At 41.0% G+C, this 22,897-nt stretch overlaps 1 protein-coding gene across 4 annotated transcripts in view; it reads left to right on the top strand.

The window, feature by feature from the left end:
- Positions 1–21,596, top strand: part of LOC114647026 (leucine-rich repeat and fibronectin type III domain-containing protein 1-like protein) — a 636,531-nt gene extending 614,935 nt beyond the window's left edge. For all 4 annotated transcript variants that reach the window (XR_003715451.2, XR_007936295.1, XM_051934018.1 and 1 more), the window contains one exon: positions 21,273–21,596. Coding sequence is in view for 1 of the 4 variants with exons in the window: in XM_051934018.1 (XP_051789978.1) it covers positions 21,273–21,292 (20 nt within the window). In the remaining 3 variants the exon portion in view is untranslated. The remainder of the gene's footprint in view (positions 1–21,272) is intronic.
- The last annotated feature ends 1,301 nt before the right edge of the window (positions 21,597–22,897 follow it).

The raw sequence follows: 22,897 nt of genomic DNA, 5'->3' as shown, positions 1-22,897 counted from the left end.
CTCCATGGAAGATGTAGTTCTCCACAACCCTTTTGGGATCTGGGGTGGCCGCCAGGGGGCGCTGCATGGGTCCCTGAGCCCGGCTGGAAGAGTCTTCAGCTTCACCTGGAAGTGCAGCCGAAAATGGGCAATCAAACACCTGGAGCACTTCTGGTTGGGCTATAAGAGGGACCAGCAACCACCACTCGGTGGCCAGAGTTGGGAGGAGAAGGAAGAAGGTGCCAGAAGGGAGTGTGTATTGTGCTTGTGTTGTTCTGGACTGTGTTGTGCCTGTGGGGTTCACGGGGAAGAAGTGTCCCACAGGTGAAGAAAATAAAAGTCTTGTTGGTGCTTTTACTCGTGCCCCCGTGTCAGTCTGGGCCGGGTCGGGCGCAATACAACACTTATATTAGAGTATATACTAGGAGGCTCTGCCCCATGTTCGCTTCGCTCGCCAACCCCCATGCAGGCCCTACGTGCTCATCATTTCCCAGATCTGCCACTTGCGACGAATCATGCTGTGCTTTTGGATGAACATGAATATCAACTCTGTCTTTGATATCTCCGTCTTCTATTGCTGACAATTCATCACATGTTGGTTTATTATATATGCGAGCGTTATCTTTCAGATTCATATAGAAATCTTCTTTGTCCGTGTTTTTCAGATGAATTTTGTGTAAAGTGCGATAATTTTGGACGTATGGATTTGTATCCATTATTGACTGTAGAATTTCTAATACGTCCGTTTGTTTCACTGTTTTGATTCTGTGCTGCATCGCTTATCCGTGATCATAAGTATAAACATGACCAAATTGTGGTGTCTCTGAAATGAAACTTGTCGTAGCTTTAATTGTTGCAGGACCACAGATTCTCATAGTGTATGGTCCAGAATCGTGTAAATCTGCTGTGGCGGACGGCCGGGACGCCTCTTCAGTATATGTTCTGGGGGAGCAAGCATGGGCTACCCAATACCTCCCCCGGGACGCTAGATGGCAATCCCCACCTGGGTTGTAACAGTGCCTGGGACTCCTGCAGGGCTTCATGGGAGTTGGAGTTTGGTGCAGCCCTGTTGGGAGCTGCTGGGCCCTTATGGGCAGTGTTTTCACCACACCCGGAAGTGTAGCCGGAAATGGGCAATCAAGCACCTGGAGCACTTCTGGGTGTGTTATAAAAGGAGCCAGCAGCCACCACTCAGGAGCCAGAGTTGGGAGGAGGGAGACGAAGCTTGACGGAGAGGAGTGGTGGAGAAAGAAGAAGAGGAAGAGTGTGGTGTTGTGTTTTTGTTTGTGGATCTGTGTTGTGCCTGTGGGGATGGGGAAGGCGTTGCCCACAAGCAAAGAAATTGAAATAAAACATTTATTTGTTTTATCAGTGTGCCTCCTGCATCTGTCTGTGTCGGGTCAAGTGCCAATATAGCGCCTTTCTGTTACACTGCGTTTTGAGCATTGAATGATGTGAAAGCAAACAGATTATTGTATATTCGGATATTTTGCCTGTAGTGTTTGTGGATTTCACTAAAACCGAATAACACATCTTTTATTTCTCACGGATACGCCACTTCATTGGGAGGAAACACTACTTTTCCCTGATGGCAACACAAATTAGACGATCTACAAGTCTATGACTTAAATTTTAAAGCCAAAACAATATCTACATACTTCTGACATATCACTTATGTCCATATATTCAATCTCTTTTCGCTCTTCCGTTATTTCACTGAGTAATAATTTCCATTTGTTAGCACTAATGCGATCTTTACTATCAGTTTTTTGAGACTTTCGAATATTAGTACTTTCATAATCTCTAACCTGCTCAGCATGTGTATCGTGCCAACGTTTTTGAACCCATTTAGGACGTTCTACTTTGTCTTCTACTCTTTGTCTTTTATTTTTGCCACCACTTGGACCTGTTAGGTTGCCTGGGTGAGTGAAATCTTGGATTTAATTTCCAGCATGTTTCCTGACTCTCGATGTCTGCAGGACCTCGATGGCGACCAGTTTCAGCACCACACTGAATAACGCACTGCAGTTTATGTTTTGAGGGAGCAGATGGACTGCCACACCAGACTGTTATAGCACAGTATAGCACAATGCCCGTTAATGGTACAATGATACGTATGTTTGTTACAATCGCATCTTGCTTTTATGAACAGCTGTTCACCGGAAATATTTCCTCCCTCAGCTGTATTCAGCAGAGGGGGCTCTCTTTCTCCTCTGGGATGTGTTTCTTGATGCAGAACTGACTAGAACCAAAAACTATACCTATTGTACCCAGGCGGAAAATAATTACAAGATAGAGAAATATGGCAAAAAAAAGAGATATGTATATTTAACTTGCTTTAAATGGTAACATTCATTCCCAGAAATATAATGCATAACCTTGTATACATACATATTTAAGCCGGAGAGAAGCATGGGGACATAACAGCCAAGTGGAAGAATGGTGACAAATCAGAAGTCCCATGCAGCAGCTAGGAATATCGGTGGCATAGTGAGATGCTTCTGAAGTCGTGCTGGATCCTCGGCCTTATAAACACTCACCTAATTACAAATTCATAGAGTTCATTCATGTCAGCACTGGTTGGTTATTAATACCTTCACAAACTCTAGCTTTTGTAACCATATTGGTCAAGCAGACATGAGCATGTCCTTGTTTGTGTCCTTCACATGTTTTCTCCCTTACCTGACTTACAGTTGTCCTTTGTCAATCTCTCCCTCGCTCTCTCTCTCTCTCAGCTGAATTGCATGGATTTGTGAAATAAATTTCACAAATTACATTGGCACACATAATCTTCTTGCTACATCACCTCCCTCTTTGTTTGCACTTCTCGTTGCATTTCCTCAGTGGACATTCCTGCCCTGTTGAGGACAACGTGAAGATCTTACGACAATCTTACGCTGGCCAAATTCATCAGACATTTCTGCACCTCTTGTGAACACCAGATGACATTATGCCCTAGCAAGCACATGGACCCCAGACAAGCAGATGTCTTATCTTTTTGTATACTGTATTGTAATGAGAACACCAGACAAGGAGATCACGAAAGAAAGCTTTACAAAGAAATTAGGAAGCTCAGTGTACTAGTAGGCTTTTGGAGACATCACTGATATGTTAAAAACGTTTTATTTGGTGTGAAACGTATTTTTGACTAGCGATCGTGGTTATTTATGTGAAAACTTCAGTAATTAAAGGTAACGCACGGTATCATGTAAACTTGGCCATTTTTAGTAAGTACAGGTCAAATTCCGTTACAATGAATATCGTTACGATGACATTTTCATTACAACAAAGTATGGTCCCGACAGTCTCCACATAAGACAGAGTCTATAAAACTCTCATTACTACGAAATACATTCAGCAGATACTTTCATTACAATGAAGTGACCTTGAAATGCCTGAATGAATCATCCACAGAGCAGTTAGTTCTGTGGCCGCAGCTCAGTTGTGCATAACGATCCCCGAACAGAAACATTGCATATTTTTCTCTCTTTGAACTTTCCTCGTACTATTTTTGTTTTCGGTGGTTTTCAATGATACCTTTTGCTTATCACTCTTCAACATTTGAAAAACATCCATTGGAATTTATCTCATTGTCACCCTCCTATAGAAACGACAGACATGAAAAAACGATAACAGTTCATATTAGAAATAAAATTGACATTTTTTGCGGCTCTCGATTCCAGCAAAAAGAAAAAAAGACGTTGCCGGTGAATTCGAAATTTCGCCATCGACCCTGTCAACTTTCTTGAAAGGCCGAGCAAAAACAGAAGAAAAATCTCAGGTTGCATTTCTTAGTTCCAGTTTTCTGTCTGGTTAATCCTGATTTAGATACAGTTGTGATAGTCCATCATTTTGAAGAGCCTGAAAGTCATCGGTTGTTCTTGATACAAACGAAGGAAGCGGTTTTTCAGAAGTGTGCATATTAGGAAAAGGTCTTCATTTTGCATTGTGTGTAACCTGGAGAAGATAGATTTTATTTTTTAAAAGTGATAGCTAGAGACTAAATCATTGCCAAAGATTCCTCCCTTGTTTATTGCCCTTTTTCTTCCTTCCATCCATCCTCTTCCGCTTATCCGAGGTAGGGTCGCGGGGGCAGCAGCTGGAGCAGAGATGCCCAGACTTCCCTCTCCCCGGCCACTTCTTCTAGCTCTTCTGGGGGAATCCCAAGGCGTTCCCAGGCCAGCCGGGAGACATAGTCCCTCCAGCGTGTCCTGGGTCTTCCCCGGGGCCTCCTCCCGGTTGGACGTGCCCGGAACACCTCACCAGAGAGGCGTCCAGGAGGCATCCTGATCAGATGCCCGAGCCACCTCATCTGACTCCTCTCGATACGGAGGAGCAGCGGCTCTACTCTGAGCCCCTCCTGGATGATTGAGCTTCTCACCCTATCTTTAAGGGAGAGCCCAGACACCCTGCGGAGAAAACTCATTTCAGCCGCTTGTATTCGCGATCTCGTTCTTTCGGTCACTACCCATAGCTCATGGCCATAGGTGAGGGTAGGAACATAGATCGACTGGTAAATTGAGAGCTTTGCCTTATGGCTCAGTTTTTCTTCCTTAAAGTTTTCAATTTTCATTCCCCTTTTCCTCTCTTTGAGTTTCAGCCTTTAGCACACTACATACCCCCTGTTAAGAGTTAAATCCTGTAGTGTTTTGCTTTAATTCAGTGTAATTTAGCAAGTTTAAATGTGGACAGGTTGCCATAGCAATTGGGTAGGAAACTTGTCTTTCGAAAAAATGTTTAATTTTACCAAAAAGTGTAATTAATCAAAGGAATATTATTTAATGTAAAAAATGCTATTGAGAAAAGGGCAGCACGTTATTAATTTAATTGTTTGGAACTAAAATGCAACTTTCTTTTAAAAGCTTAAAATTACATTTTTTTTGTAAAACATGTTTAACACCTGCAGGAATATAACAAATTCAGAAGAAATTACCAAAAAAATAATGATGATGCACAAGTTGTGTAAGGTAAGTCCAGATTTAAGGTATCACCTGCTGTTGTTCCAGTTGCCCCAGTGGCCATTGTGATTGATAATTACTGACAAAACCCGGCGTATTTATAGTAACGCTGCCACAGCCAGATATTGTCCTTGAGTGGATGGGCAGAAATAAAAAAACGGCTTAGCCTGTAATGTAAGGAGTGAATCACTTCAGCCTTCATTATGGAGGTTGTGATATCTGGGGGTAGGGGGCACACCCAAATAAGCAGACATGGAATTATTTATGGGTTTTGTTCAAGGAAGTTACTTCCTGGTGTGGACAAAAAAACAAACTTAATAAAATGAGCTCCTTCCCAGTCCATTCCGCCCACATAAACAACATTAAGAAACTTTCTTACTTTCACCTCCGTAACATATCACGTGTTCGCTCCTTCCTCTCCTTTTCTAATGCTGAGAAACTTGTCCATGCTTTCATCACATCCCGCATCGATTATTGTAATTCCCTACTGGCAGGTGCCCCTTCTAATCTTATATCACAGCTCCAGCTTATTTAAAACTCGGCTGCAAGAGTCCTTACTCGAACCAGCAGCAGCGAGCACATCACACCGATCCTGCTCCATCTTCACTGGCTCCCTGTGTCTTACAGAATTGAATATAAAATCCTACTAAAAATCTACAAAGCCTTAAACGACCTTGCGCCAAACTACATCAGTGACCTTCTCCATCACTATGTGCCTGTCCGCCCACTAAGGTCCTCTGATTCTGGACCCCTCACTAATCTACACTCCATGGGTGACAGCAGGGCCTTCAGCTGTATAGCGCCCAGACTCTGGAATGACCTACCGAAATTAATCAGGTCAGCTGACTCCATGAATTCTTTTAAAAAACAACTCAAAACTCGTCTCTTCAGGAAGGCTTTTAGCTCTACTTGACTTTATTACCCTTCTCTCAGTTTACTTCTCTGTCATGTTGCTCATGTAACCTGTGTGTGTGTGTGTGTGTGTGTGTGTGCGAGACTATCAATTATGTGGTCTGTTAGGCTTTTCTCTGAATTACTATCTTACTGTTCTCTATTTATTTATTTGGTTTAGTACAATGCTATATACTGTATACCTTGCCGTTCTATCTTAAACTCTGTGAAGTGTCTTGAGCATGGGAAAGGCGCTATATAAATAAAATGTATTATTATCCATCCATTTTCCAACCCGCTGAATCCGAACACAGGGTCACGGGGGTCTGCTGGAGCCAATCCCAGCCAACACAGGGCACAAGGCAGGAACCAATCCTGGGCAGAGTGCCAACCCACCGCAGTGTATTATTATTATTATTATTAAATAAAGTACATCAACAGATACCAATCCTATCAAAGGTAAGATCTTTAATAACCTTTTGAGTTATTCACATTTATGGGGTTAGCCCATTTATATATCCGTTCCCCTTACATCACACATGGTTCATTTAAGTTAGCATTTTTAAAACAATAAACAAAGGCAGAATACATAAAACTCCTTTAAACTTTGTAACAAGTTGTCCCCAGATGTGTAGTCTCATTTGTGAATCACATCTGGCCCCATAAGAATACATGAGTGCAGCTTTCCTGTGTTAGGAGTGTAAATGGTTTACTAGGCCACTACTCCAGAGTTCTGTGGGAGTGTGTGATGTGTGTCAACTTGACCAATTTGTTTCAGAGCATACAATTCTAATGTATTTGTGTGTTTTGGATAAAAACACTTTACATGAAATTCTTTGTGTTTTTCGGATGCCGGTATCCTGATTTTCAGTTTCTGATTCTTGTATTACATTTCAGGCTTAGTGAATGATCAGTTTCTCTTTTTGGTATCATTCCCTGCTCATAATTTTGACTATGTTTCATCTTCTGATACTATTATTAACTGATACTATTATTAAAACGTCTGTTGCTGCATGCTGTGGCTGCCAGTTTGCCAAGAATGTGCGGCAGGCTTGCTGCCAGGCTGTCTTTGTGTGGCCGGGGCAGCAGCAGTGGTCACACTCGCAGTGCACTGCAATCTGGTTTCTACCTCTCATCATTGTTAAGTGGCAATCCTCCCTGGCAAATATTGTCAATACCACGATTAGCCGGGGACCAATCAGCTGAATCTGGAACCTCACATTCGTTTTCAATCACTTGTATCAAAATAGGAGTTCGACAAGTCATAGTCCAGTTTAGAGATGATAGGCAAAACGTCGTCCACTGAGTATTTTGCTTTACGCAGATGTCAGTGCCATTTTTGCCGTTGTTTGTGCCTTGCTACTCACACGAGCGCAGGAAATCTCGGTCAAACCGAAGAAGCTAACTTTCCTTCTAGCAATGAGACTCCAACTAAAACATAACATCGTTGACTCCTCCTTTTTAAACAGTAGTCAACATCAGCCCTGAAAGAGTTAATATTGTTTTCACAGTATCTTGTTGAGAGAGAAGAACTAATACTTTAGAATTAGGATGGTTACTGAAAATGGTTGGACACCTCTAACTCTGGGGTTGATGCCCCTGGACAGTGTATACCTTACATCCAACCATGACCAACCTCTCTGTCTAGTCCAGAGTTTCAGCCCATTCCCCTTGGGGCATGCACTAAAGCCATGTGAACATGACCTGACAATTCTTTATTATGCTGCAGGCTAGTGTAAACGAATCTGAGCTCAAAGTATGTTAATGAAGCTAGGAAGTCACTGCGTACTGGGGAAATTCCTGCAAAATGGCACATATTATCCCGTTATATAAAAAGGGTGACTGAGCAGATATCCAAGCAACTATACATCAGGAAGCTTAACGTGCATCACAGGGAAATTAAGGGAAGGAATTATTAAGGATAAGATTGAGTAACACATGACAAGAACAGGAGTTTCACTGAGCAGTCAGCATGGGTTCAGAAGAGTGAATTCACATTTTACCAGCATGCTGGAATACTATGAGGAAGCAACAAAACGATATGATCAGAGTGGAGCAGATGATATTATTCATGTGGACTTTCAGAAAACATTTGATTAGGTGCCTCATAATAGGTTGGAAATCAAGCTAAAAGAGTGTTGTTTGTAGATTTATGCAAAATTGACTCAGACACAGGAAGCAGAGCGTGATGGTGTGAGGAACCTCATCAGAACTGGGTGCTGTTAAAAGTGGAGTCCAACAGGGCTTAGTGTTAGGGCTGCTCTTATTTTAAATATATACATATATATATATAGATGATTTGGGGCGGCACGGTGGCGCAGTGGGTAGCGCTGCTGCCTCGCAGTTGGGTGACCTGGGGACCCGGGTTCGCTTCCCGGGTCCTCCCTGCGTGGAGTTTGCATGTTCTCCCCGTGTCTGCGTGGGTTTCCTCCGGGCGCTCCGGTTTCCTCCCACAGTCCAAAGACATGCAGGTTAGGTGGATTGGCGATTCTAAATTGGCCCTAGTGTGTGCTTGGTGTGTGGGTGTGTTTGTGTGTGTCCTGCGGTGGGTTGGCACCCTGCCCAGGATTGGTTCCTGCCTTGTGCCCTGTGTTGGCTGGGATTGGCTCCAGCAGACCCCCGTGACCCTGTGTTCGGATTCAGCGGGTTGGAAAATGGATGGATGGATGGATGATTTGGATGGGAACATAAATAACAAGCTGGTCAAGTCTGAAGATGCTACCAAACAAGGAGGATGGCAAATAACTGAGAAGCTGTTGAATCATTACAGAGGTACTTGGACAGCAGACAGGTTTGGGTAGATTTGTGGCAGATGAAATTTAATGTCAGTAAATGTAAAGTATTACACATAAGAAGTAAAAATGTTAGGTTTGAATACACAATGGGAGGTGTGAAAATCAAAAGTACTCCTTATGAGAAGGATTTAGGAGTTCACAGTATTGTCATACAGTGTTCAGAAGCCATTAAGAAGGCTAACAGAATTTCAGGTTATATAGAACACTAGCAAAATTCCCGCGCTTCGCAGCAGCGAAGTACTGCTTTAAAATTTTTATTAAGAAGAAAAGTAAACCTTTTTAAACTGAGGGAAAATATCCCAATAATTATTTGTTAAGGATCTCTTTGTATACCACGTTGTCGGTTCAGCCCTCTGGTTGTAATATGACCAAGCTGTGCGTTGAGCTTACTCTTGAGCATGCAAGGTACAGTTGGCCATGTGAAAAGCAATCTTGCCTCAAATCAATGCCAACCTTTTGTAGGGTCTGTCCCTGAGACTTATTAATTGTCATTGAGAAGCAGAGCCTTACTGGAAATTGGAGGTGTTTGAATTGAAATGGGTTTCATCGATAACCTCGCATCCAGCTTTTGAGAGTTGAAACATTCATAAACATTAGTGTCCACTACTCAAATCGTCACCTGTGAATCTAAGATGTTTAAGAGGCATTGGTGGTTGTCCAAAGGTGTAAAATATTTGGCCATTTCGGTTCACTTGAAGCGACAACCGAACAATTCAGCAGCAGCCATCAACACACATGTAGAACCATAGGTGAAGGGCTTAAGCATTTCACTCTTCTAGTGCTCCTGTGTAGTATAATTATCTCCTGTACCGTCATCAGTCCACACCTTAAACCTGTGCCAGTCATTCAATACATAAAACACAATGTTCCTCCGGATATCAAGAGTGAGCCTGATATGGCCATGCAATATGTAACACAGAGAACGGAAAAGGCAGTCGCCATTTCCGGGCATGGAAACCACTCGGTAAGTGACAGTTCTTTGATCGACGGTGATCACCTCGATACACATGTTAATGGGGGTACGGTTGGAACGATAAAGGAAATGGGTACCTGAACAATGTAAACTAAGTCTAAAATACCTACACAATAACTATAGTAGTAATAAACGAACAATAAAACAGCGGAGAAGCCGTGGATTAAATAAAAAGGCTGCAGTTATCAGCAGGGAGACGTGAATACTGTGACGAAGCAAGGAAGGGAATGAAGAAACCAAGGTGACGGACGGCCTTATATAGGCAGGCAGCCAACTACGTGGGAGGCATGGGGATGGGGGACTCAAAAGCGCCTCACACGGCGATCGAGCTGTAGGCTATGGACGTATATATATATATATATATATATATATATATATATATATATATATATATATATATATATATATATATATATACACGTAAGTAGGATTCAGTTAGCGTTGGGAACCCGCATACCAAATTTCTTGAAGATGGGCCCATAAGTAACAAAGACTGTTGGAAAGTTCAATATGGCGGCCGACAGTGGCATCATACCACCGAAATAAGTACGTACATCGGTTTCGGTTAGCACAGGGAAGCCGCCTACTAAATTTCGTGAAGATGGGACCATAAATAAGAAAGTTTAACATGGTGGACGTTATGCCCGTTACGCATAGAATTTTGAAATGCAACCTGCTTAACTTTTGTAAGTAAGCTGTAAGGTATGAGTCTGCCAAATTTCAGCCTTCTACCTACATGGGAAGTTGGAGAATTAGTGATGAGTGAGTCAGTGAGGGCTTTGCCTTTCATTAGTATAGATTAGAACACTCTAGACGAGAACAGGCCATTCATCCCAACAAACCTCACCAGTCCTGTCCACTTATTTCTTCCAAAAAAACATCAGGTCTAGTTTTGAAAGTCCCTAAAGTCCTACTGTCTACCACACTACTTGGTAGCTTATTCCAAGTGTCTATCGTTCTCTACAAAAAGGACATAGCAGCACTAGAGAAGGTCCAGAGAAGAGTGACTGGGCTGATTCAGGGCTACAGGGGATGAGTTATGAGGAAAGATAAAAAGAGCTGAGCCTTTACAGTTTAAGGAAAAGAAGATTAAGCGGTGACATGATTGAAGTGTTTAAAATTATGAAGGGAATTAGTTCAGTGGATTAAGACGGTGACTTTAAAATGAGTTCATCAAGAACACGGGGACACAGTTGGAAACTTGTTAAGGAGAAATTTCTCACAAACATTAGGAGGCTTTTCTTTACACAATGGAATAATTGCCAAGTAGCGTGACAAACAGTAGGACTTTAAGGACTTTTAAAACTAGAGTTGATGTTATTTTACAAGAATTAAGTGAACTGGAATGGCAAGCCGTGTTGGGCTGAATGGCCTGTTGCTATCCAGATTGTTCTAATGTTCTAAGCTGGCATCTCCCATAAATTTAGACTTCCTTGAAGCAGGCCTTCAAAAAGTGCAACATCAAACAAGACTTGCATTATACTGACCTCATGTTAAAACTTTGGATTGTCAGATGCTTTTATAATTGCATATATTTTTTAAAGGACCTACAGTGTGTACAGTTTAATATCTACTGAAGCACTGTCAGCACCTCAATTAAAGATATCCTTACAGGCCTGGTTCTTGCTGCTCTTCATTCTCTTTAACTTGACTGGTAATTGTGTCTTTATTCTTATTGAACTTCCTTTTACTTCTCTTTGCTTCCAGAGGCAACTTCCTTTGTCTCTTCATTTCTAGCCAAATGCCACTGACTTGACAATACCTGCTTACTTGTCCCTTCTTTTTCTTCCTAACGTTCTAAGAAAAGACACTGAATACAAAATGTCGATGAAAAGCAGCTTTAGTGGTACTCAGTATTCAGATTTTTTTCATAAATTATTCTTGGATTTATGCAAAGAAATCTGAAATTTTAACCAGACTCTAGGCTGTTTCAAATAACTTTATTGCAATTGTTATTGTCAGACATCTTTTGGCCTGAGATCTGTTTTCATTGATGAGCAATGCTAAAGTAAAGCAGGAAACACAAACAAGTGTGTTTATCATCTTACAAGTGAATGTGAGGGTAATTGAATTTGTTTGCATTATTTTGACATCCGTATATCAATCAACCATTCCCTTTGTCCAGTTCTGTGTTTGCCAGGGCTGGAGCCATTCCTGGCATTATTAAAACCCAGCAGGAAATGAAACTTGATGGGGTGCTAGTTCATTGCATGGCATAGTCAGGCACATAACAAGAGTTTTTCCTAGTGGGCCAGTTTAGTGTCGTCATTTAACTTAACTCAGGACTCGTAGACGTTGTGGAGGAAAACTCACTCAGACAGCCAACACATGTCAGATGTCTGCACAAACCCAGCCAGGCCTTACATCTGAACGCGTTTTCCAATGTAAGTTAAATTTCTGCATAGCATTAGCTATGGAACTTCCTTTCATTGTAAAGCAGGAGTTTGTTTGCCCTGTCTATCTCAGAGTAACTTTCTAGAGAAAAGCAGCATAAAGCTGTGTGAACAATTTTGTGTCATTCAAACAAGCTAATGAAGGGTGATATGGTGATTGCATGACAGTCTCCCAGCTGCAGCATGAATATCCTGAAATCCTAACACATCCATCATGATCTTTCTCCCAACATGCAATTATTTTCATATAATGCCTTTCTGTAATGAGTGTCATTCTATGATGCTTTTTGTACTAGGGTGTAATCCCCCTGAAGAAGGGGCCTGAGTTGCCTCGAAAGTTTGCATATTGTAATCTGTTTAATTTTTAGTCTTTTTAGTAAAAGGTGTCATTTTGCTTGACTTTTCACTATGTTGCTTTTTGAAATACAGCCTTCATATACATGTATACTAAATACTGTATAGGCATACACACACACACACACATATATATTGTGATATATGGCCGGCAGTTTGTCCCGGCCAATACCCCCAGGCCGCCAGATGGAGCCCTCCCTGCAACGTGGAAGTGCCCCAAATTCCAGCAGGGCCTCATGGACATTGGAGTTTTAATGCACAGCCCTGCTGGATGCCATGGGGGCCACCAGGGGACGCTGCAGGGAGGCCCAGGGACTTCTATTTGCCTTATAACCCGGAAGTACTTCCCAGTCGAGGGGACAGAGGCAATGACGTACTTCCGGGCTGAAGAAAAGGAGTTTTACCCAACCCGGAAGAGTTATAAAGTCACATGGACTAAGGGACAGAAACACTTCCGGGTCAAGAAGTATAAAAGGACTATGGGTAACCCCAACAGATTGAGACTGAGTTGGGAGGTATGGTGACTGAGCTGCTGGGAAGTGTGGAGGATTATTATTGATTGTGATTATTGTATTGAGAATTGCATTGATTTATTTAAAGTATAGTGGAGTGGAGGTGCTTTGTGCACATTATTAGTATAATAAAACCACTATTTGGACTTTTATCTGGTGTCTAGCGTCTGATCTGAGGGTTCAACAGGATGACAGCGCCCCCAATCTGTCACTATATATATATATATATATATATATATATATCCGGGCACAGCCCGAAGAGGCAACGTGGATCCCCCTTCCCATGGGCTCACCACCAATGGGAAGGGCCAAGGAGGTCGGGTGCAGTGTGAGTTGGGTGGTGGCTGAAGGCCCGGGGAGAGGGAAGTCTGGGCATCTCTGCTCAGCTGCTGCCCCCGCGACCCGACCTCGGATAAGCGGAAGAGAATGGATGGATGGATATATATATATATATATATATATATATATATATATATATATATATATATATATCAATGGCGGACTGTCAGGGCCTGCAAGGCCTTCTCTGCTGGCCTAAAAAAACATCTGAATCACAAACTGATGTTAATTATATTTTGTCCATGAATAGCTTTTCCGATGGTTGTGCTGCGCCTGCTTCCAGACATGTATTTTTGTATTAAAGCATTTAACCAATCACATTTCAGCCATCATTTGTTGCCAGGCAGTGTCAAAGTCAAAGAAGTCTGCCAGGAGGCCTTCACAATTCGTTCTGCAGGCCCTCTAACACAAAATAAATGTTGATTAAACTGTTGCTTCAACCAATCAGATTTTGAGTTGGTTTCACTAGGGCCCTCTAGCAGGCGTACGGCAACGTCACCGTATTCAGACCCGTTGATTGGATAGGATGGTGTAATATAAAAATCTGAATGAGAGCATCATGGGGCAGCTGTACACATTGGTATATTTGGCGGTGACCATTCCCGTGTCCACTGCTTCTGTCGAGCGGACATTTTCAGCCCTAAGGCGAATTAAAACTTATGCCAGAAATACGACAGGGCAGGTTTGATGGCGATAGAAAGGGACTTTGTGATGGAACTGAAGCGCACGGATAATTTGTACGACAGAGTAATTGAACTGTTTGTGAGGAAAGAGAGGAGGGTGGATTTTGTTTACAAATAATCCAAATTTTTGGTAAGTAAAATGTTGCGATTTTCCTAAATAATATTGCAAGTTTATGAGTTATTATTGATGTTTTTTATGTGTGTCGTGGGCTGTAGCTGCAGTAGAAAGGAACTTGTTCACCCCTGGTTTGTTTATTCAATAAAGGCATTTATTGTGGCTACAGGAGTTATCTATCTGCGATGCAACGGCTCTTTATACTGTATTTCTGCATATTAAGATGGTTATTATAACCATAAATTAGTTTTTGAGGGGCGGGTTGATTCAGACGGAGCACTACTGAAGGCCTAGGTGTGAAATGCACGGTCCGCCACTGCTATATATATATATATATATTTATACATATATTTCACTAGCTGCGTGTGGGCTTCAGGAAAAAAAACAACCCAAAGACTCCCTAGCAGTTTTACTCTATTCATGAACTTGGGGAGGCATCAGCTGACTCTTAAGAATGACCCAGGGCAGAGGATGTGGACCCACCTGTGCTTGCTAACTCACTGGCTTTCATAAGAAGATACTGACGGTGTCCTCACAGGTGGCGCAGTGGTAGTGCTGCTGCTTTGCAGTAAGAAGATTGTGGGTTCGCTTCCCGGTTCCTCCCTGTGTGGATAGCGCTTTGAGTACTGAGAAAAGCGCTATATAAATGTAATGAATTATTATTATTATTATTAAGCTGTTTCAATGACATATGAGTCCTATTAATCTGTGTCTTGAGAAAATACCTCCAGGTAGACAATGTTTGTAGTGAAAACTTCCAGTGTTTCCCTTCATTGCTGAGGTGTTTCACTTGCACGTTGTTGAGCCGCTGCTATTGCTTCGATGTTGTGTCTCTTCATCTGTGTCATTGCCTCAGTGGCATTTGATGCACATGGGTCTTTCATAGTGAGAAGTGAGGTGTGTGCAAGTGACAAAAAAATTTTAAAGTGCATACATGTGCCATCTAGTGGCTGTGATTAAGCATGAGTAGAGCGGATTGCTCCGTAGATATAAATACACACACTGGTCTTTCATTTATATACTGTATTTCTAATGTATGTATTGTGGGAGGGTGTTTTTAAGGGGGAGGATTAATAAGGTGTGGTTCAGAGGGTGTTGGTCATAAAATCTTTTCTTATTATTTGGATGTTCTACTTTTTAGGACTGTAAATGCTGGGTTTGTGTCCAAGTGCCTGTTAACAGACACTAAAGATATGAAAACAGCATGTAGAGGCTTAGAAAGGAGGAACCCTACTTTATTAAACATTTGCTATATATTACCTTTTAATTCCTGTGCGTCTAATCATTTTTCCTCTGATGATGACATCTGGTACGGCATTGAAAGCTTAGGAATAAAAAACATTTTTTTTGTAGATATTGAGTGGAATTGGGAGAAATGACAAGAGTGTGTATTTCAGATAGATACAGTCATAAGAAAAAGTTTGGGGACCCCTCTTAATTCTTTGGATTTTTGTTTCTCATTGGCTGAGCTTTCAAAGTAGCAACTTCATTTTAATATATGACATGCCTTATGGACACAGTAGTATTTCAGCAGTGACATTAAGTTTATTGGATTAACAGAAAATATGCAATATGCATCATAACAAAATTAGACAGGTGCATAAATGTGGGCACCGCAACAGAGATATGACATCAATACTTAGTTGAGCCTCCTTTTGCAAATCTAACAGCCTCTAGACGCTGTCCTCCTATAGCCTTTGACGAGTGTCTGGATTCTGGATGGAGGTATTTCTGACCATTCTTCATACAAAATCTCTCCAGGTCAGTTCAATTTGATGGCTGCCGAGCATGGACAGCCTGCTTCAAATCATCCCGTAGATTTTCGATGATATTCAGGTCAGGGGACTGTGACTGCCATTCCAGAACATTGTACTTCTCCCTCTGTATGAATGCCTTTGTAGATTTCGAACTGTGTTTTGGGTCATTGTCTTGTTGGAATATCCAACCCCTGCGTAACTTCAACTTTGTGACTGATGCTTGAACATTATCTGGAAGAATGTGTTGATATTGGGTTGAGTTCATCCAACCCTCGACTTTAAAAAGGGCCACAGTCCCTGAATTAGCCATACAGCCCCACAGCATGATGGATCCTCCACCAAATTTGACAGGAGGTAGCAGGTGTTTTTCTTGGAATGCGGTGTTCTTCTTCCGCCATGCAAAGCGCTTTTTGTTCTGACCAAATAACTCAATTTTTGCCTCATCAGTCCAAAGCACTTTGTTCCAAAATGAATCTGGCTTGTCTAAATGAGCATTGGCATACAACAAGCGACTCTGTTTGTGGCGTGAGTGCAGAAAGGGCTTCTCTCTCATCACCCTGCCATACAGATGTTCTTTGTGCAAATTGCGCTGAATTGTAGAACGATGTATAGATATACCATCTGCAGCAAGATGTTCTTGCAGGTCTTTGGAGGTGATCTGTGGGTTGTCTGTCACCATTCACACAATCCTGCACATACTGTATGTCACTCCTATATTTTTCTTGGCCTGCCAGACCTGCTGGGTTTAACAGCAACTGTGCCTGTGGCCTTCCATTTCCTGATTCCATTCCTTACAGTTACAGAAACTGACAGTTTAAACCTCTGAGATGGCTTTTTGTAGCCTTCCCCTAAACCAGGAGACTCAACAATATTTGTTTTCAGATCTTTGGAGAGTTGCTTTGAGGATCCCATGCTGTCACTCTTCAGAGGAGAGTCAAAGGGAAGGAAGCACAACTTGTAATTGACCACCTTAAACACCTTTGTATCTCATGATGGACACACCTGTCTATGAAGTTCAAGGCTTAATGAGCTCATCACACCAAGTAATCAGCATTGAGCAGTGACAGGCATTCAAATCAGCACAATGACAAGGGGACCCTCATTTGTGCACAGCCAGTTTTTCACATTTGATTTAATTTCATACAACTAAATACTGCGTCACTAAAAATCTTTGTTCAGAAAACACCACAGTACTCAGATGTACCTATGAAATGAAAGACATACCACTGTTATCTTGTTTGTTGAAAGGAGAGTCAATTATTATGCAGGCTGAGAGGGGTCCCAAACTCTTTCATATGGCTGTAGATAGATAGATAGATAGATAGATAGATAGATAGATAGATAGATAGATAGATAGATAGATAGATAGATAGATAGATAGATAGATAGATAGATAGATAGATAGATAGATAGATAGATAGATAGATAGATAGATAGATAGATAGATAGATAGATAGATAGATAGATAGGCACTATATAATAGATAGATAGACATGAAAGGCACTATATAATAGATAGATAGATAGATAGATAGATAGATAGATAGATAGATAGATAGATAGATAGATAGATAGATAGATAGATAGATAGATAGATAGATAGACATGAAAGGCACTATATAATAGAATTAAAAGAAAAATTAAATATTTTCTTTAGTGTATTTAAAATCACTAATAAGCGTAGTCTAACTAGAAGATCTCTTGCAACTTGACTGCAGCTGGTAACGCGCCCTCCTCGGGCCACTATGGCTGAATTGGCCTTGTGCTAAAGGTTTCGTGTAAGTTATGCAGAAGCTCCAGCAGAGAGTCGGATGTTCTGTTCATGACGAGCAGCAGTGTCCCTGTCACCCTTCTCCCTGCCTCTGAATGCAGAGAGCCAGAGTGGTCATCAGATCAGAGGTGGCCTTCATGATTAACTTATTAAATGTGTTGGCGTCTCTTGTTCTCATTCTATTGGCCCAACACGGTGCTTTATAAAGAGCACAGTTGCAACCGCAGACGGATAGAAACCATTAACAAAGCCCATTTTCTTTAGCCACGCCGCCTTCCTTCAGATTATTACTTGTTTAGACACCACAGGTATAATTTAAGAAGCCGTTGCTTTGCCAGCATTAATGAGACAGGAATTAGTGCATAAGTGATTTGCTGCCTTACCTGAGCCATTTTTTCTGAAAATGTACAGAAGCTGCTGAAAGTCAATACTGACAAATACAGAGCTTGTGAATTTGTTCTTTATTATTCTTTATTTTCACCCTAAAGTAACTCTGTAAATGGGTTATCTTTATATTGTTGTGTATGTGACAGCAAAATGTTTTATTTCATTGTTTCTAAATGCATTTATTGAGTCTTTACAGTGAAACCTAAAATATTAATAAGTAATGTACCAAAAAATGACTTCTAGGGAACACAGCAGCCCTGTCTCCACAAATCTAGACAATCTGCTCAGGCCAGAATCACAATCAAGATCAAAGTTTCATTTTGTCTTCCAGGGGTCTGAAAATTATACTTTTTCTTTTCTTATTCATTTTTCAATCAATTTCTTCTTCACAAGACAAAGGAGCCCTGAGTCTCCACTGTTTTACGCCAATGAACAAAGCACACATTCTTCTATTATATAAATATACACTTTAGAGCAAAATCACATCATATGAGCCGCTTGATCCCCTATCCCCAGTTGCTAAGAGACTCCAGCTTGAGGTTACGCCAAGGCCACGAATCAAAAACAAAAAAGAAAAAGATAAAGAAAATCTCCAGATTTTCCTCATTCAAGAAAGTGGGATCTTGTATGGCTAAAATAAAAAATGAAGTACGCCACCGAAGCCCAAAGTCATAGCCAGCAGAGTTCAAAGAACACTGCCTTACTACAAACCATCTTCATGTCTGGTGTCTTGTTAATTGTTATACAGTGGGAAGAAATGTGAACTCTTCGGAGTAACCACACTTATGTGCTCTCTATATTTGGCTGGATCTTCATCTAAGTTGCAATAATGAACAAATACACTCTGATTTAACTAATATGATTGTACAGTGGAACTCAAATTATCTGCACCCTGATTGACTGAGGTTCTGCATGATCTAAGGTGAACCTCTAAGTGTGATACACTAGTTTAACTCATTAAAACTTTGTCGTGAATACCATATTGAATGTGTAAACACTGTTCTATCAGCCTCAATGGTGCAGAGCGCCTGGTCAAGGAGGCGGTGACTATAGGAATGTGGGCGGGACTCACTCACCCCTTGGCTGTGGTCAGTGTGTCGCCAGCATTGACCGCGCACACATCCTTTATTTTTTCGTTCACATAAGATTTTTGTGTTTATATATTTCAATGCACTGAGGTGAACTAACAGTGGAAACTGAGACTATGGCTCAGAGGTGGACACTTTGTGGTGTGAGCTAACTGGAGACCACCACCATTCACTTCCCTGGCGACGCCAGCTGATCTACCTCTGTGTCAGCCCCAACCTTCTCTGCGTGGTGTTGCCGCTATATCCACCTGTTCACAGTGCAAATCCAAGCCTTATTGACAATGGAATTGCTGAGGACTCACACCACGAAGCATCTCAATTTGAAGATTTCCACTGTGGTGTGCTGTGAACTCATGGTCTCTGGCTCAGGGTCAAGCTCTTGGTGGCATGAGCTAAATGCAGTGCTCCATCTGTCAGCCACGCAGAGCCCAACTCTGACCACTCGGCGTGGTTTGATTCACTGGTGACATCAGCTGATCTCTCTCTGTGTCTGTCCCCACCATCGCTGCTACACTCCACCCATTCACATTGCTATTGGAGTCACACCAAGAAACATCTCATTTTGAAGATTTGCACTGTGGTTGTGCTGTGTTCTGTTATAATGTTTTAGTACTAAATAAACAGAAATAAATTAAAAATAGTAGCGCTGCTGCCTTGCAGTTAGGAGACCCGGGTTTGCTTCCCGGGTCCTCCCTGCGTGGAGTTTGCATGTTCTCCCCGTGGTTGCATGGGTTTCCTCCGGGTACTCCGGATTCCTCCCACAGTCCAAAGACATGCAGGTTTGGTGTATTGCCAATCCTAAATTGTCCTTAACGTGTGCTTGGTGTGTGTGTGGGTGTGTGCCCTGCGGTGGGCTGGCGCCCTGCCCGGAGTTTGTTTTCTGCCTTGCGCCCTGTGTTGGCTGGGATTGGCTCCAGCAGACCCCCGTGACCCTGTGTTCAGATTCAGTGGGTTGGAAAATGGATGGATGGATAGAAAAAATCGGGAGTAGTCTCTCCTAAAATTTCTACTGTAGTATACTCAGGATAAGGGGATGGATATATGAGGAGTAAACTGCGAGACAATGATTATATTTTTATATTATGTACAATAACAAGAACCATCAACAAAAAATCAAATCAAATAAATAAGATATTGAACAATTATTATAAAAGTAAAGTTGAATAAATTGGACACGTTTTGTACCTAATTCTTGTATAAAAAGTTTGGTTGACCGAAGTGAAAGCGTACTCAAGTTATCATGTTTACACTCACGCACACACACACAGACATCATTCTAAAAATGGTATTTTTGGACTCAGGGAGGTCTAAAACGTTGAGATTCATCAAAATCTCGACATCAAATCTTTGGACGATTACAATGCTTTCCCTATACTTCATATTCAAGAAAGTAAAAAAAGAAAATGGTGTCAAAGAAAAAAAATGTGTATTAAGTGCTAGTGGTACCTGTGGTAACTTTACTATTGTGTAACAAGATACCAACCATCTGTTTACAGTGAATCACAATCACTATCTATCTATCTATCTATCTATCTATCTATCTATCTATCTATCTATCTATCTATCTATCTATCTATCTATCTATCTATCTATCTATCTATCTATCTATCTATCTATCTATCTATCTATCTATTTTCAGTGTAATGTATTTCCTGCAGTCTTTTAAATTAAATAGTTAGGTTTGTATTTTACAGAAGCCGAAAGAGGACGTACAATATTGTTATTATTTTTAAATTGTCTCCTCAAGATAACGGACTTATTTTATCGAGATCTTGAGAAAACTAAAATTTGTTTTCTCAAGACAACGGAATAATTTTATCAAGATCTCGAGAAAATGAAATGTAACCTTTGCTCCTGGCATCAGGCTCGCTTAGATTGCAATGCCTACAGCTGAAACCTTGCTAATGGTCTTCTTAAATGATGGACACTAATGTTATTATTTTCTAAACTAAGGCGTAAACATATTTCAGCCTGCGTCAGCCCTTGATTGAACAAAAATGTGACGCGCTGATCAATAGAGTACAGCTCTTTTGCCATTTCAAACAGGACGTGGCTTCAATAAGCTAAACATTAAACGTTAGATACAATTATTACATAATTTCGAGAAAACAACATCTTTTCTTTTCTTGAGATCTCGATAAAATTAGTCCGTTATCTCGAGGAAACAAGTAAAAAAAATAGCGATATTGCGCATCCTCTCTCGTCTTCTGTAGTATTTGATTTTGACTTTAATTTTATTTTCTGCAGGTTAACTTTTCTTCCCTCTTTTTTTTTACAGGTATGCCCCTTGTTTCCTGAAAACTAAAAGTCTACATTACAATTCTTCTTTTTTCAAAAAGGAAGAGACAATGGATAATTTCTGCTGCTGCGCTGCCCCTTGATCACTTAAAATTATAAAGTTATAATAAGTTTAATGAGGATTGTTGCCATCACACGCCAATCGGAGCTTTCACAAAAAAATAAGAGTCCCATTTCAATTCTCAAGTCATTCTTTTTTTTTGTATTTGTACATACTTGTGTTTCAAATCTTATAGTTTTGTACATGTAATTTTTTATGGTGTGTGAAATTTTTTTTATAATAAAAATTCCAAATAAATAAAAATTTGTGGGTTTTTTTTTTCCTCAAAAATAAATACATCATTATATTTTGGCAGTTTCAAAAGTTAGCCTGCAAGGAGAAAAGAGAGATGGCCCAGGATGTAGAGTTAGATGCAGAGTACACCCACAGACTGCAGTGTGGATGGAACAATTTGGAAGAAGGGATCGGGAGTTTTGAGTGTATAAAGAAATCAGACGAAGGTGAAAGGTTTGGATTTTAAGAAGGTGGTAAGACCAGCAATGATGTGTGGAGTTGAGACACGGGCAGGAAAGGGAGGGAGTAAAGGGAGTAAAGGGAGCACAGCAGGAGAAGAAGTTGAATGTGGCAGAAATAAGAAGGTCGAGATGGATGTGTGGAGATACAAAAAAGGACAGAATAAGAAATTAGGCAATCAGAGATACCACAAAAATGGGAGAGCCATCTAAGAACATACAGGAAAGTAGGCTGAAGTGGTATGGACATGTGATGAGGAGAGACAATGAACATGTGGGAAAAAGAGTGATTGGAATGGAAGTGCAGGGGAAGAGAAAGTGAGGGAAGCCAAAGCAGAGGTGAATGAATAAAGTAAAAGAAGATCAGAAGAAAAATGGCTTGACCAGTGAGGAGGTGCATGACCAAGCTATATGGAGAAAGCTGATCAAGAACATTGGTCCCACATAGAAACTGGAAAAGATGAACCTTTTGACAGCTCTTAAATTATTCTCTGTCAGGTTCTACATATTACTATTGAAGTAGCCAAATCAGTTATTCAGAAGTATGTGATGCAGATTCCTTTGCCCAAAAGCTTCAGTTATTAATTTGTCTACATATTGTTGCTTTTTCAATTGACTTCATTTACAGGTAAAATACCATTTTAGAATGTACTCAGCAGAAATTCACCGGATTAAGAAAGTGTTCAGGTCCCTTCATTGTTTGCGCCCTTTATTGTGTTGTAATTTAATTTTAAATAGATACATTTGACATTTTCGCCCATCAATCCACACCCAATAACCCATAATGACAAAGTGGAATCAAGTCTTCAAGAGAGGTTTAAATTCTCTAAAAATCACAAACTTAAATCTCTCATTCAGAGAAGTTTTCAGACCCTCAATTGAATTCTTTGAAGAAGTCCCTTTGGCAGCCATTCCTGATTCAAGCCTTGTTGGATAAGTATCTGCCAGATGTGCACACGTGGATTTGGAGGGTGTGAAATGAAATGCATTGAAACCACAAAAAGGTATGGGACAGCCACCCCGTATGATTCAGGTTAGGCTGAAAAAGGTGAAAAGTGAGCAATCAGACTTTACAGACAAGAGTCCAAAACC

Source organism: Erpetoichthys calabaricus, chromosome 1 (assembly GCF_900747795.2).
Source record: "Erpetoichthys calabaricus chromosome 1, fErpCal1.3, whole genome shotgun sequence".
Taxonomy (NCBI): Eukaryota; Metazoa; Chordata; class Cladistia; order Polypteriformes; family Polypteridae; genus Erpetoichthys; species Erpetoichthys calabaricus.
Note: the sequence above shows the minus strand (reverse complement) of the source record. Positions and strands in the feature narration are given on the sequence as shown.